Below are 17329 nucleotides of genomic sequence, written 5' to 3'. Positions count from 1 at the left end.
TTTTTATTTTTAAGTATTTAAAAACAAAACAATTTAGGATACTATGCATCCTGATAAAGTTCCCTTGGCCTTTGGAATTAAAATAGCCCCACATCATCACATAGCATTCACCATACCTAGAGATTGGCATGGGGTACTTTCCATAAGATCATCTCTCAATGCAAATCAAACTAGCTATTAGGCTAACTGAAATAAAACCATGCCAATCTCTAGGTATGGTGAAGGCTATGTGATGATGTGGGGCTTTTTTAATTCCAAAGGCCAAGGGAACTTTATCAGGATGCATAGTATCCTAAATTGTTTTGTTTTTTTAAATACTTAAAAATAAAAATCTGCCTGCCTCTATGGGAATTTAACATAGGGGTGTACACACTTATGCACCATGTATTTTAAGGAAAAACATTTATTTATTTACGATACATTATTCATTCACAAAGAAAATTGGTGTCCTTAAAGGTTGGATTTTTCCTAATTTTTTAAATTAAGGCATTAAGTTCAATTTCCAAAATATGATTTTTTATTCCTCTTTTTAGTCAACTTTAGCATGGGTGTATTAACTTATGCATTGCACTGTATATATATATATACTGTATATACACATTATATATACATTTTTTTTTTTTGCTATTTTATTTAAAAGGTTATACAATTACAACAACAATTAAAATTGTAACAATATTTCCAGTGTAATCTTTCTTTGTAAAAACTAAAGTATACATTTTATCATACGTAATTCAATTCATATGAGCAGAAATTGGCAACATTATAAACTGTTTATCTGATATTTGATCGCGATTGCGTTTGAATGTATCATATTTTGATCGCGATCGTGTTTGAATGCATCATATTTTGGAAAAGCAAAACGCTCCAAACGGCTTCATGTTTTTACTATTATCTCATTTCATATCATCATAACGAATGGAAACATTTGAAGTAACATGATAATCAATATATTTTTCTCTAGCTTAGTTGTTACTGAAATCTTTTTGAAAATGTATATAGGCTGCTATATTGGTATTATTTTATGCAGAACTGCGCATAGCCTATACCTATAAGGCTGGAAACATTTGTGTGAGTGTGTGTGTGTATTCTGTGAATTTTAAAAAGCAATTTTAACCAGAAAAATCTCAAATGTATTCCCAAAATCGTGCCGGCCTTTCTCTTGATATCAGTATGTTCACTTTTTTTTTTCTTTTTTTTTTCAGGGCCCAGATGCCACTGAGTCCTGCTGACTTCAACACTTTCTCAGGTGTGGAAAGCTTGCATATTAATGAGATGATCCGCCCCTTCGCATATTGCTTTTTCGCACAAAACACGTCGTAAAAATTTTAAATCAATATATTGTCTTCTCTGAATGAGCAGTCAGGGTGATTTTCACATAGTTTTAGAGCAAATATTCTAGGCTACGTCATACAATTTTCAAAAGTCTTGTGAAGAAATAATAAGTATTGGTTTCATGACCTTATTTCAGTGAGAATTTTTTTTTGTATTTTCACAAACCACGCATAAATGTCATTATCTCAAAACTACAAACTTTTACACACATGCTGTTGATATATTATTGTAGCAGAGTTTGTGCTGAATACAGTGTAAAAGTACAGTGTACTTTAGCCATGAAAATGTCACAAGTAACAGAAATAAGCACAAATGTCAGAGCATGTCAGAACACCTCCAGGGCCCAGAAAACAGCTCAGACCTCAGAGGGTTAACAGGATCGAGTGATGTAAAACACAAGTATGTAAGATCAAAATCAACAGAGTATTTTTCGTCTCTGTTGCACTGATAAGGAAAAAAACGAGCATATCGCGCCGGCGCGACAGCCGACCTCAGGGGGTTAACATGAATGTAAATAAAAAGGACATCCACAATGATTTGTACATAGTTTTTACAAAGTGGTGACATGACTCTTGCAGACAATTAATAAATTAAATTCAGGGTGGAGGGAGTGGATATGTTTAGTGACTTGTTACCATTTATTAAAACTGGCCATTTATAATAGCATAATCTTGGGTTTTCACAACATCCCCCCAGGCCATTTTACAATCAAAAGTTATAAATAAATACAATGACATGTCAGCACCTAATGAACTGACAGAGAATTAAGTAGAGTATACTGAGTGCAGTTGTATTTTATTTTGTTATTTTTTTGCTGTTCTACACAAATGCTGGCCAAAATAAACATGGGATTTTTTTTTTTTTATTAGATGCTTTTATCATAACAAAATTACTTTCTGGGAACTGTTCCCAATGCCAGTGTGAACATTCATATACAATAATCATCCGTGTGCAAACTTGCATGAGAAAGGAAACATTCAGTGTTACAACTGTACTCCATTACTCAGTCTACTTTGGAATTGTGGAACAGCGTTTGTTTGTTGTTAAATCTGACACAGAGACAGGTCGGACTCAAAAACCTTAAATCCAGCATAGAGTGGTTCAGTGAATGTGGTGTTGAATGTGTGTAAGTGTGTGACTGTGTGTGTGTCAGAGACGCTGTAGAAGGACAGAGTGCCGGACAGCCAGTCCAGATACACTCCTACTCTTTTAGATTGTGGTACATGGATTGGTATGTTATTGCACACATTATTGTGCCAGACAGTGAATCCTTTACCAGTGCAGAACAGGCACCAGGATTTGTCATTGTATCCAAACTTACAGACAGTCCCTTCTTTCCTGCTGATTCCTTTATAAGCCACTGCTACACGAGCCCAGGAGCCCCGTTCAACCTCCCAGTAACAGCGTCCAGTCAGACTCTCTCGACACAGAACCTGAGGAATATCAGCAAATCTTTCTGGATGATCAGGATACGGCTGCCGCTCTTTCACATATTCTATCTTTCTCTTCTCTTCAGACAGGATGAGTTGAGTGTTTGCTGTGTTTGGATCCATTGTAAGATCACAGGCATCTGAACACAAGAAGAGAGATAAAAAGTTTATTAATCTCTTTTTTTTTTTTTTTTTTTTTTTATGTACAAGAGTGTGTTAGAAAAAGAACCTACACTTTTGTAGTCCTGATTTTATCCTGAAGGGCCCTCCATGATCCAAACTAAAAAAGACACACAAACATACAGACAAAACAAACTGTAAGTAGTTTGAATAGATATTCACATACAGACTGTTAATATAAAGAGTCAAGTCATATTTATTTGTATAGCACATTTTTCAATATGTTCCAAAGCAGCTTCACAGAGCCGTATGTCTCAATGTCTTTTTATTATATTATATATTTATTATATTTTTTATATCTTGATATCTTCAGACCCCTGTAAACATCTTTACGGGAAATATTCTGCAGTCTTTTTGAGCTCCCAGTGAACAGTCAAAGGAGCTAAAATGGATTTGATATATACATATAACTGTAAAACAAATAATTTAATATTTAGTTACCAATAACCTCTGTAACCAATAAATAACAGTACATGAGTATCGCTACCATCTTCTTAATAACCCAATCTATATATTCTAATTAACATACTCAATATTTTAGTTGTATTTTCAGCAAGCACTTATTAATATTGCAAATATTATGCAAATATGGCCCTTTTACTCTAAATATGTAAAAACTGCAATAAAGAAAATGGTACAAATGCATTTTGCGAGTTAAAATATGGATTTAATTGTTACATGCAGAGATCTGAAGAACCTGAAGAAGAAGTAAGGATTTTACTTTCAAAGTAAAGTTTGGTTAAAAGCTCCAACTTCAATTATTTGAGTTCTTAACTTGTACCCCACATACTTGAGTATCTGCAGTGAGCAGTTTGGATCCTTCAGTTTCTCAGAGAGTAGCTTGTCTCCAGATTCTCCTGGGTAATTGAAGCTCAGATCCAGCTCTCTCAGGTGTGAGGGGTTTGAACTCAGAGCTGAAGACACATAACCACAGCCTTCCTCTGTCACCATACAGCCTGACAACCTACAGACACACAGTCAAATCATCTACAGACACACATCAACAGTAAATGGGTTGTTTTAAAGCCAGTACGGAACCACCATGAATGGTTCAATGTAAAAGTCAAACCTGAGTATCTCCAGCTGACATCTTGAACTCTTCAGTCCACCAGAGAGCAGTTTCACTCCTAAATCCTGCAGGTCATTGTTACTCAGATCCAGCTCTCTCAGGACAGAGGAGGATTGAAGATCTGATGACAAACTCTCACAGCACTGAGCAGTGAGATTACAGCCAGCAAGACTGAAATATATGAGATTTATATTTTTTAACTGCATTCTACAATTAGGATTTCAATAATATCAGCATCATGTAAAAATACTTTAAATAATCAAAACATACTTAAGATGTATAAGTTATCACAATTGCAATTATATTTAGAAACTCTTCAGTGTAATACATTATTAAACACTCACATGGTTTTCCTGCAGTTGATCACAGCTGGTATCAGTCTTCTTCTCCCCTCATCTGATGTGTTGTATTTCTTGAGGTCCAGCTCATCCAGCACCTCCTCTGACATCTGAAGCATGTAGGCGATTGTTGAGCAGTGAGCAGGAGAGAGTTTCTTCTCTGAGAGTTTGTCTGATTTCACAAACTCCTGAATCTCTCTGGACAGAGTCTGATCTTTGACTTCCAGCAGACAGAGGAACAGATTGATGGATCTTTCAGTGGAGAGTCCATGTCCATATTTGATCTTCTCTTTAATGTACTGTGTGGTTCTCCTGATGCTCTCTGAGCTGTTCTCTGAGTGTGTCAGTAGATCCTGTAAGAGTCTCTGATTAGACTCCAGTGAGATGCCCAGCAGGAACCGCAGGAACAGATCCAGATGTCCATTTACACTCTCAAGTGCTTTATCTACTGCTCCTCTTAGCATTGAATCAAAAACCTTAAGGGTCTCCACGGTGCTTTCTAAATAGCAGTAAAACACATGGAAAGCAGCTAGAAACTCCTGAATGCTCAGATGAATGAAGCTGTAGACTTTCCTCTGATGAATCACAGATTCCTCCTTAAAGATCTCAGTGCAAATCCCAGAATACACTGAGGCGTCAGTGACGTCTATGCCGCTCTCAATCAGGTCCTCCTCATAGAACATCACATTGCCCTTCATCAGCTGTTTGAAAGCCACTTCAGCAAGTTTCACAATCACTTTTCTGTTGGACTGCAGGAGTTTATCTGGATCTCTCTCTTCATACTTCTGATTCCTCATGTTGATCTGAATCAGCAGGAAGTGGATGTACATTTCAGTCAGAGTTTGAGGGATTTCTGCACTCAGATCTTCTTCCATGAGCTTCTGAAGCACAGTGGCTGAGATCCAGCAGAAGACGGGTATGTGGCACATGATGTTGAGGCTTCTTGCTCTTCTGATGTGTGAGATTATTCTGCTGGCTTGATTCTCGTCACTGATTCTCTTCCTGAAATATTCCTCCTTCTGAGGCTCATTGAATCCCTGAATCTCTGTCAGACGGTTGATGTATTTGGAGGGGATCTGATTGGCTGCTGCTGGTCTGGAGGTGATCCAGATGAGAGCCGAGGGAAGCAGCTCTCCTTTCATGAGGTTTGACATCAACTCACCCACTGATGAAGTCTCAGTCACATCAGAAACTTTCTGAGTATCTGAAAACATCAGTGTCATTCTGCTTTCATCTAGACCATCCAAGATGAACACAACTTTACACTCGTTATAAATCTTTGAGTCCAGATCTTGAAGTTCAGGATTAAAGTCCAGCAGAAGTCTGTGAAGACTGTACTGATGATCTCGGATTAAGTTCAGCTCTCGAAATGGAAGCACAAACATGAAATCTACATCCTGATTGGCTTTTCCCTCGGCCCAGTCCAGAATGAACTTCTGCACAGAGACACTTTTCCCGATTCCAGCGATGCCTTTAGTGAGAACAGTCTTGATTTTGTCTTTCTCCTCACATCCTGTTTCAGGTGAGGCTTTAAAGATGTCATTGCAGTAGATTGGAGTGTCTTGTGAGTGTCGTGTTCTGGCTGTTTTCTCCATCTGTAAAACCTCATGTTCTTCATTCACTCCTTCTCTCTCTCCCTCTATGATGTAGAGCTGTGTGTAGATCCTGTTCAGGAGGGTTCGATTCTCTTGGAGTTTGGTTCCCTCAAATAATCTCTCATACTTGATCTTTATGTTGGTTTTGAGCAGGTCTTTGACTGTCTGCATTGGTCCATCACTGAATCTAATGTGTTTTTCCATAGAGTTGTTACTCGTTACAGACTCTGATCTCTGTCTCGTCCACCTGCTGATACTGACAAAAAACAAACAAAAGGGGATTAGAGTAGTAGTTATATTGTATAACTGGAATGCACCTATCATGATTAGTGGCTGTAGTAATCGCACAAGGCAGGAGAATCCAAACAAACACTTTATTACTTCACAAAGGAACATACAAGAGATCACAGGAGCAAACTAACACATAACCATGAACGATATCGGACAATGAAACAAAGGAAACTGAGGGCTAAATTCACAGGGGAGTGATCAAGGTAAAACAGAACAGGTGCAGAGACTAATTAACTGCCAGGGAGACTAAAAATTATTAGTAACACAGCTAAAACAGGAACAATGAAAACCAAGATACAAATAAAACTAAACGGACATAGAACTACTACATAGAACGAGGCAGAGGGCTGTGAGAGAACGGCACGAGGCCGGTGGCATGATTACTGATGCGCACCCCCTGCGGGCTGCACCGGACTCATATCTCTCACAGAGGAGCTTCTTAAGCATTAAAAGAGGAGCAACGACAGTGAAGGATGAGAGAGGACCAGGTCTCGACCAAGCGGCAACATTCTAATCTGAAAAATGAAGCCTACCCGGAAGTGCGAAAAACTGCAATACATCGAAAATCCGCTAGAGGGAAGTCCCAAAAGGGAGCAAATGTCTATAGACCACCATGTTAAAATGTCCGTTTTCACAGCATAAATTCATGTTTTTACAGGTTGGTCCCATGGACTTTTATTGTATTTTTCGATAGGTTCCGAGTGCCTGACAACTGTGAGGGGGGTGAATTTTTTTCTAACTCGTTAGTTTAGGTCGTATTTAGAAATAAAATGTATGACAAATAAGGGCGTGGTTAACTTTGATTGACAGCTTGATTGACAGCTGATAACGAGCATAGGCTGCGCCTATGACAACATAAGAAGTGCCATTTTTTAACACAGTTGAAATATAATACTACTGTTTCTGTACCATGAAATGTAGTTTTAAGAGTTTTTCAGGCGAGAATGTAGTTGTTTAAAGCTCAAATCTGTGGTTTATTTATAAAGATTTATTCAAATTTTATCCAGTTGTGAGATCCAGTGATGACCGGGCGCTCGGCTCTCATGTACCCCGCCTGGAACAGCCTTTCCTCGGCTAGTCGTTCTGACGTAACAAAAAGAGACTAGGTTGAGTTTTGTCATTTTAAATTTTAATACAACGAAGATGATCTGTAACGTTGTTTACTGCAACATCAGTTAGTACAAATGCACATATTGCCTGGACCATATTAAAATGTTTAATATTTTTATATTATATTTAAAACGAAAAGAGGCAGGTTTGTGTTTTATTTTTCGTTTTGTTATAAATAGGCAAACGTTATATGCAGTAAATATAATCAATACGCGTTGCCTGAACCACATTTGTGTGGCTATAATGTTTAAGATTTCTTTAAATGAAAACGAAAAGAGTTAGTATGGTGTTATATAACATATTTCGTTGCCTAAAATATACATACAGAGATAACCGGAGTAGCAGAGCGAGCTGAGTGACGTGCGCTATTCTGTACTTGGAATAAGCGGACTTGCGTCATTTACCCATATATGGATTGGCCAGAAGGTGGGCGGGGTTAGGATTTCCCAAGATTTTCCAAGATGGCGCCGCCCATACCCCCAATAAACGGCTTCAAAACCGTTCTTCAGAAAGTCTATGGGTGACGTCACAGACGCTTTGTCCATATTTTTTACAGTCTATGGTCTCGACTTTTACATTATGTTTTGTTTATGTGTAGCAGCTACCACCTTTACTTTCGTTTTGTGTTTGTTTGTTTATTTATATATTAAAGTTTGTGAATGTCTCCGGTTCCCGCCTCCTTCCCATAACAACAAACCTTGCTACATTGGTGCCAAAGCCCTGGAGGAAGTAGGGACACGCTGTCTGAGAGCTCTCGCTGCTGATGGGGATCGAGGTGCCTAGGAGGTCAAACAGCAAAGGAGCGAAGACCGCCAATGGCTGCTCGAGGTGGTGGTGCTGGAGCGATTGAACAGCAGGTTGGATGGAGAACTCGCTACCATGCTCCTGGATCGAGGAGGAGTCGCCCCCATTCGCTGTGGGCCGGAGCCTGCTGCCGTACGCCATGATGGGGGAGGAGCAGGGAACGTGTGACTCACTGCCGACTTCCCTCAACTGGAGGATCGAGCCGTCCTCCAAAGGATGTCCAGTACCATCGCATGGCACCGCGAGTGAGAGTCTCTCATCTGGTTGAGGACTTTTGTTTCTCTTTTTTCTGGTCTTGTTTCTCTTTACTTCAGTGATTCTGCTTATCAGGTGTTCATCAGTGTCTGAATTCACTCACTTTTCATTCACTCTCACAAGTGGACTATATTAGTGAACTAATGTAGGGAATAGTGAATGAGGGTATAGGGTGTGATTTGAAACATAACCTCTGAGTGTCGACTTTGAGGGCTGTTAATTCACAGTATATTTCCGTAGTCTATTTTCTTGAAACTGACAACATATTATCCAGAATGCATTGTTTTCTATGGTATATTACTGTTTTAATGGAAAATGATATGTTACTATCAGAATTTAGCTGTTTTTTAAAGCAATGTTACAAGATACAAATATCTACAAATATATACAAATATTCAGTATGGGTTTAATGGACCTATTTCATTGACAGAAATTTCAAAAACTACCCAAAAACATAATTTTCTCATAACTACAAAGTTTTACATACATGCTGCTCACATATTATTGTAGCAGAGTTTGTGCTGAATACAGTGCAATCCGACTTTAGCCATGATGTTATAATGAACAGAAATAAGCACAAACGTCAGGGCATGTCAGAACACCTCCAGGGCCAAGAAATTTACTGTATTTTGTATACAGTATTTTTTTTTGTTTACTTAAATTACATACCAATGTATAAAATGACAAAAATAATCTGTAGTTGAACAGTAAAAAAAGACAATTAAAGGTTGTATCAGTGATTTCAGGCCCAAAAAAAAAAATCACATTCATCTAATCTTTCCTAACGATCCGCTAGCTGCCCGCCCCATAAGCATGCCGTCAAAAAAACGCGACAGGGGGAGGGTGTAGTGAGGTTTTGTGCTCATGCACGGCTGCACGCGAAGTCAGAGCTGAAGAAGAAGCTGGCTCAAAACCTCACAACACCCTCCCCCTGTCGGTGATTGGTTGGAACACTATTTGTTTTGGTTTTGAGTGGTTGGTGAAACCAATTGTTTTTGTGTGCAGATCTCAGAGCCTAGGCTGCCTACAGAGACACGTTTAATTCTCCCAAAAATTGTAATTACCCCATAATTTACTCTCCCTCAAGTCATCCTAGGTGTATATGACATTCGTCTTTCAGACGAATACAGTTGGAGTTATATTAAAAAATGTCCTGGCTCTTCCAAGCTTTTGCTGTAAATTGATGTAAAAAAAGCCGTCAGTTGAAAGCTAGTTATTTTAGTTTATTAAGTTTTAAATATGGATATTTTTCTTACACAAACACATCGCTTCCTTTAGAAGGCCTTTATTAACCCCCTGGAGCCGTATGGATTACTTTTATCATGGATGGATGCACTTTTATGGGCTTCAAAATATCACCATTCACTGCCATTATAAAGCTTGGAAAAGCCAGGACATTTTTTTAATATAACTATGATAGTATTTGCCTGAAAGAAGAGAGTCATATACACCTAGCATGGCTTGAGGGCGAGTAAATCATGGGGTAATTTACATTTTTAGGTGAAATATCCCTAAGTGATAAAATGACTTCCAGCAAAAAAAAACAAAAAAAAAACCATAAAATTAAAGTAAAATATCCTCATTTAAATAAACAGAAAATTTATTTTACAGGTCATTCCTGAATTATTAAGATCAAACACCTTCACTGTAAAAAAAAACAAAAAATATTTTAGCAGTTTACAGGTATCTTTATCTGTAAATTATAGAAAGTTACAAAAGCATTTCTATTTCGCATAAACACTTTCCCTGACAGCAAGTGAATCACAAGCATTAACAGAGATTCACTCGCTGTCAGGGCAAGTGTTTATGCAAAACAGAAATTATTGTGTACTTCACAGATACAGGCGCATCAAACAGGCTGAGCACAACAGATAGAAAGTGCAATAATTATGACTTATTCATTTGAATGAAGCAATTGTTGGACATTAATATAGATTTAAAATTATTAATGTACAGTTTTACAAGAAATTGTATTTTTATGAGAACAGTAACTGTAAATTGATTATTGTAATTGTAGTATGTATAGGTGAATTACATGTTTAATTTTTGAGATTTTAACCTCTGCTTTAAACACGCACACGCCTCATGTTTTTCCAGAAAGACTTCCTTATGGATGACGCTTTTATGGCATGAGATGGAAGTCAGCTGATTATACAGTTTATTTTTATATGCGTGTTAAAATAGACCTTTGTACTGTGTGAAGGCAGCAAACACACAAACACTTGCTCTATCAGCTCCATCTGTTTACTTTCCAGATCATATTGTGCTTATGAGATGAAGGCCAATCAGTCTTTACTAGAACTGGAAAAATTATGAACTGGAAACTCGAACTATCTAGCCATCTATCTAGCCATCTATCTAGCCATCTATCTATCTATCTATCTATCTATCTATCTATCTATCTATCTATCTATCTATCTATCTATCTATCTATCTATCTATCTATCCATCCATCCATCCATCCATCCATCCATCTATTTATCCGTCTAGCCATCTATCCATCCATCCATCCATCCATTATCTATCTATCTATCTATCTATCTATCTATCTATCTATCTATCTATCTATCTATCTATCTATCTATCTATCTATCCATCCATCCATCCATCCATCCATCCATCTATTTATCCGTCTAGCCATCTATCTATACATCCATCATCCATCCATCCATCTATCCATCTATCTATCTATCTATCTATCTATCTATCTATCTATCTATCTATCTATCTATCATCTATCTATCTATCTATCTATCAATCCATCCATCCATCATCCATCCATCCATCCGTCTGTCTATATATGTGTTTGTCTAAAATAAGTTCTTCAAATGGTTCTCTCTTTTTTGTTGTTGCCACAATCCAAAGGAAAGAGGAAGTTAAATCATGTAGGTTTGCAGTGATGCGTGTGGCCATGATATCATTATTCATCAAATGGTCACTAGGAGCACGGTAAGACAGACATTCATATTTCTTTCTTATTTTAGTGGTTTTCTATTATTTCTTTTTTTTAGTTTTAAAAATATTTTGATGATTTTCCATAGCCAATAGAATAAAAAGAACAGTGGACACAAATAATAGTAGTAAAATTACATACAGTACAAAAATAGGAGAAAGAAGAGAAAGAAAACTCTAGTTCCAGCTGTGGTCAAAGATTTGGTCATATAGTTTTTAAAGCTTATCTGTGGCCAGAGGATCAGATATTTTCCCCCTTGTTTCTTCTTTTAGTATTTTTGACCCATTATCAGTTTTTGATAAGATACAATCTTTCAAACTATGTCTAGTGACAATATTGGGGTAAGCTGAGCCAGATTTTACTTAAGGAGAAATGAGACTGTATTTAAGAATATTTTATTTTTACAAAAAATAAATATCAGTCTTTAAAATAGTAAGCAATCAGTTTTTGTTTTAGATTGTACTGTTTATATTTTACAGTGTTTTTTATTCGCTTTGGTACTATTTTCACAAGTTAGGTGTACATTTTCAAAACTCTTAGTGCTAATATCACAACAGATCATCAAAAGTGTACTTTTTTCCAAACATTTCATCATGTTTTCAATTGTGTTAGCACAATACACAAAATCACAAAGTATCCTTTTCACAACACAAAATAAGTGTTTCGTCTACATAAATGTTTCATTCACAGTCACTGCCTTTCATAAAGCTCTTACTATCAAACTTTTGATTTGCATCTCTTCTTGTTCAGTTTAATACTTTTGTAATCACAGAACCTCATGGCTGTGCTTCATCACACCTTTTGATAACACACTGGATAGATACTATTACAAACATTATGGATTCAATTACTTCTAGTGTGGCAACTGTAGCCTGTATTACTGTAACTATTTCAGAAACAATGGTGATTTGAAACATGTATCTTGCATTGTTTGCTGTTGAATGAACTGATTGTTAAAAGTACTAAATTGAAAGAAGATCATACTGTTGTGTTTCTGTGATTAAACCAAATGTTCTCATTACATATTACAATAATATTGCGTTTGAAACAATGATTATGTGGACTGAGAAGTGTATAACTGTAATGAAAAGCATGAGATCAGGTTTTGAAAGAATGACTAGCTGTGTTACAAGTGTGATCAGTTTGGACTTTTGTACTAAGAGTTTTGAAAATGTACACCTTACTTGTGAAAATAGTACCAAAGCGAATAAAAAAAACTGTATATAAATTTTTCCACATTATGTATACAGATGCATTCCCTATATTTGTTTTCATAGCCTAATAGAGCACTATGATTTATAGTATTTATACCAATAACAGTACTGTTACAGTGAAATTCAATAGCAACGCATAGTTATACTTTCCACCTCTGCCTACATAGTAGATTAATAGATTAATGATGTACTGTAGGCATATAATAACCTGCACATTTAAAGAATTACATGACATTGATGGTTGACTATTAAATGTTCAGAAGTCTCCATCTCTGGTAATGACTCAAATATTTGTTGTTAATTCTCACAATGCATAATGCCATATATTGGTTTCACTAGATATAATTGAGGCTCTTCCATAGATTTGATATTTATACAGAATAGATATTGTACAGTTAGAAAATGTAATCCCTCTGTGTATATTTTGTAATGAATGTTTACACATGAACTAATATATTAGCAGTTAAAATACTTTAACACTTTACTCACATAGGATCAGTGGTCACTGGTTTAGCACTGAGGTTAAAAGGATTATCCATGGAGCTGTCACTCTTCATAGACACACGGCTGGGTTCAGGAGATCTCCGGGACTGAGAACATCCCTCCTCTGTTTTCTCACTGAGACTCATTTTAGAAGCAGCTTTGCTCTTCTTTCTATCCAGAAAGATATTAGTCCTGCCAATACATGTACTTTATAAATAAGGAAAATTCACATCATTTATCCATAGAAAAACAGAAGACACAACATACAGAAAAGCCATTTGCTTTAAACTTGTACTTACCATGAAAATATCCTGCTGGTTTATGCTGCTTTTTCAGCCTCTTTCCTTTCCGATGTGAAGCTCTTGTATGTTTCTGCTTTCAGTTTTAGCTGTTCTAGTTGTTACACCTGCTTTACTCAGAGGTCAAGGAGCAGTTTCATGAAGTAGTTGCGGAAGAGTGTTTTTAGTGCCCAATAAACAAGGAAAAATGCTGATAACCTTCACATGTACCATGTTTGTTTGTTTTAACCCTTCTCACAGCATAAGCAATGTAGTTTAAAGCAAAACAACACGGTTGCCAGTAATTTACTGTTAATTGTACAGTTATTTACTGTAATCTACAGTATGTTACTATAAAATGCACTAAAACTCGAGTTAACTAATTTCACTTGCAGAAACCGACTGCCTTAAATTGACCAACTGTCATTTAAATGTATTAACTAGAATTTATAAATCATTAACAATGTGAGCAAAGTATTACTGTGAACTTATTTCTTTTGAAACCACAGAAAAACTTTGGTAAATAAAGAGATTTCCACTGGACCAGCAACTACACAGTCACCACCTGTTAAATAAAGCAACATGCAGCAAATCATCAATGTTTGTAGATCTTCTCTTGGACTGAAGCACAGGCTCTACTCTTCTGCACAATGGTGACCCAAAAAACGAGATTTTACAGTAAACTACTGGCAACAGTGTTACAGTATATACCTGTTTTATAACTTACAGTTTATTGCTGTTAAAATACATTTTGTGGGTGTGACTTTTTTTTATCTTACACTGTTAACCCTTTCAACCCCACAGGAAAATCCACACTACAAAGAGTAAAAAGTAACATTGAGACAGTGTTGCAGTGAGATAATTAAGGGAATATGTAAGTGATTGTTGAGCATTAGTGATGAACACCTGCTGTTAGAACAGAAAATAGAGAAACACAAGACCTACAACTGACTTCCAGCCATTACACATTATTACACTTATTATTTACCAGTATGACTTTATTTCATACATCTACAGAAGTTGTTATTGAGATGTTTAATTGAAAATGTTTGGTTTGACGTTACCATTATAGAGATCAGTGCTTGCTTTAGTTGGGATGCTGATGCTAAAACATTAGTTTCTGCTTTGATGCTTGAGCTGTGTTTCTGCAAGTCACACTTGTGCACACACACAGTTTATGAATGATTGCGGTTGTGATAACAAAATCATCATAGTGCCTGTTCATTCACTAAGGAATTCATTTTCACTCATTCAGAGTTTAATCCTCAATCAAAAGTGTTACATTAGCACCACTGTGAAATAAATTTCATAGCAATAAATTACAATGACTCATTTTTTTAACACATCATGCATAACCAGAGAAACAGAGCTACACTGTCTATTAGAAACACAGAGATATCACAATTTAGCACATGAATCTCAACAATGGTGGCAATATATATATTTTTTTATTCATGCAGCAGTGCATGCTGGGAGTTTTACATTATCCTGGAACCCAGCATGCATTGCGACATGAAACTTTTGATTGTCACCATTGTTGATGTCTGTGTGTGTCTGAGTCAAGCAGGAGTTAAAAATGTTTTATTGCAATATATGATTATGATATTCTTCAGAAGACCTTATTACAGAAATATTGATTTTATGTTGTAGATTTACATTTATATTCCAAATATGAAATACACATAAATTCAAAGAATATATACAGGAAAGATCAGAGAATCAGACATGTCCAGAATGATTGTGAGATCATCACAAAAGCCAAAAACACTTGATCATCTTCCTTTTGGCTCTTTCTTACCATAACAAATCTGTTTTATAAACTCACTGTTACAGCAGGCAGAGAGAGATGAATGGTAAGAAGTCCAGGGACAAGAGACCAACTAAAGCAAATACTGATCTCCATCATGGTGACAACAAACTTTATTATTAACTAAATCTGGTAACGCTTTAGATTACAGCCCGGAAAGTACTGCGTAATTAAAATGAAAGTACAGTGTAACTTTCGGTAATTACAGTGTACCTATAAAGTACTTACGTGTAAGTATAGGGGAACAATATGTAAAGTCTTGGGAATAAAGGGGTAACAACCAGGAAAATACTGCGTTATTAAAACGAAATTACAGTGTAACTTTCGGTAATTACAGTGTACCTACAAAGTACTTACGTGTAAGTATAGGGGAACAATATGTAAAGTTTTGGGAATAAAGGGGTAACAACCAGGAAAATAACAAATTATTTAGGCAAATTATTTAGACTAAGTATTTTAGAATCTTACTTTTGGGAGCAATTTAGCGAGTACATACACTGCACCTTTTTGTAATAATAGTGTACAAAAATACATAAAGGCTTTTTTTAAATCACGGGATACATATCAGTGCATTTATAAAGTAGGCTAATTTGTTATTATTGCAAAGGTGCACTGATTAAGTTTCAAGGCAAGTAAAACTATTGCAACTTTTTTTTTTTTTTAAATGCTGGGAAAATATACTCTTGTTCCGTGTAGTTACAGGGTAAGTATGACATTGCGGGCTGTAAATTAAAGTGGTGTTTCTTACCCTCTTGTTTCATGTAGTTACAGGGTAAGTATGACATTGCGGGCTGTAAATTAAAGTGGTGTTTCTTACCCTCTTGTTCCGTGTAGTTACAGGGTAAGTATGACATTGCGGGCTGTAAATTAAAGTGGGGCTTCTTACCCTCTTGTTTCATGTAGTTACAGGGTAAGTACAATAAAAACACATGTACACACACAATCTGATATCACTCGGAAAACTTTATTTGAAAAACAACTTATTTCAAAACGGATTTACAGCACTTTGTTTCTCTTGCTTGGTTTCCTCCTCCTCTTGTTCCTCTTCTTCTGAAGTGAAACGATAAGCGTTTGTAAGAAAAATACCAAATATTTTACATTTTTAAACTGTTGACTATCGCTTCCGACCAACTGTCACCTGCGCGTTCATGAGAGGGTTGAGAGAAAGTATAAATACAAGTTGTCCGCGTCCGAGCTGTGCGCAGCTGTCGTGTACGCGTCCAAACTGGAGTATAACAGAGGCTTAAAGCGTGACGTAAGCGCACCGAAAAACCAATGTTGAATTATTATTTTTTTTAATGTTTTTATTATTGCTCACAACAAAATACAAACAATAACAGATAATAATAATGAAAAACAAACCATGCAGAAGAACAGAGACACCAGTTCTCGTGCACGTTTCACATCAAACTCCCGCGAGAATGCAATGAACGCTTAAAGCTTCACCAAACGCCAAGCCATTCAAGCCGCCCCTATGAAGCCGACTCTCATGCACTCGCTGGTGAAAGTTGGTCGGTAGCGAAAAGATGAGTAAATTATGAGAACATTTCTGGGTGTACTGTATTTTCTTTTAATACATAATACAGAATAGAAAAAGACTCCTTAAGATTAGGCTAATAATCAGTGGAACGATAGAAAAAGAGGAGGACCAAGAGGAGGAGGAAGCCATGCAAGAGAAACAAAAAAGGACAAAACATGCTACTTTCTGTCAGGACTTTAGAATTTGAAATGAAAAGTTGATTTAAAAAAAATGATAATAAATTAAATAAATTAAATAAATAAGAAGTGTAATATGTTGTAAATCTGTTTTGAAATAAGTTGTTTTTCAAATAAAGGTTTTCCAAGTGATGTCAGATTGTGTGTGTACATGTGTTTTTTATTGTACTTACCCTGTAACTACATGAAACAAGAGGGTAAGAAGCACCACTTTAATTTACAGCCCGCAATGTCATACTTACCCTGTAACTACATGAAACAAGAGGGTAAGAAACACCACTTTAATTTACAGCCCGCAATGTCATACTTACCCTGTAACTACATGAAACAAGAGGGTAAGAAACACCACTTTAATTTACAGCCCGCAATGTCATACTTACCCTGTAACTACATGGAACAAGAGGGTAAGAAACACCACTTTAATTTACAGCCCGCAATGTCATACTTACCCTGTAACTACATGAAACAAGA

At 36.4% G+C, this 17329-nt stretch overlaps 1 protein-coding gene across 1 annotated transcript in view; it reads right to left on the bottom strand.

The window, feature by feature from the left end:
* The window catches only part of LOC311279859 (uncharacterized protein), a 73287-nt gene extending 59874 nt beyond the window's left edge, over positions 1-13413 (bottom strand). Inside the window, exons 1-7 of the mRNA XM_084391634.1 lie at positions 13357-13413; positions 13064-13249; positions 4359-6203; positions 4015-4185; positions 3736-3909; positions 2999-3045; positions 2390-2905 (exon numbers count right to left, since the gene is read on the bottom strand). Of these exons, the coding sequence (XP_084247760.1) occupies positions 2390-2905; positions 2999-3045; positions 3736-3909; positions 4015-4185; positions 4359-6203; positions 13064-13203 (2893 nt within the window). The 5' untranslated portion in view covers positions 13204-13249; positions 13357-13413. The remainder of the gene's footprint in view (positions 1-2389; positions 2906-2998; positions 3046-3735; positions 3910-4014; positions 4186-4358; positions 6204-13063; positions 13250-13356) is intronic.
* Positions 13414-17329: the final 3916 nt, after the last annotated feature.

This window comes from Rutilus rutilus (genome assembly GCF_951802725.1).
Source record: "Rutilus rutilus genome assembly, chromosome: 2".
Classification (NCBI taxonomy): Eukaryota; Metazoa; Chordata; class Actinopteri; order Cypriniformes; family Leuciscidae; genus Rutilus; species Rutilus rutilus.
This window is presented reverse-complemented; position numbering and strand designations above follow the sequence as displayed.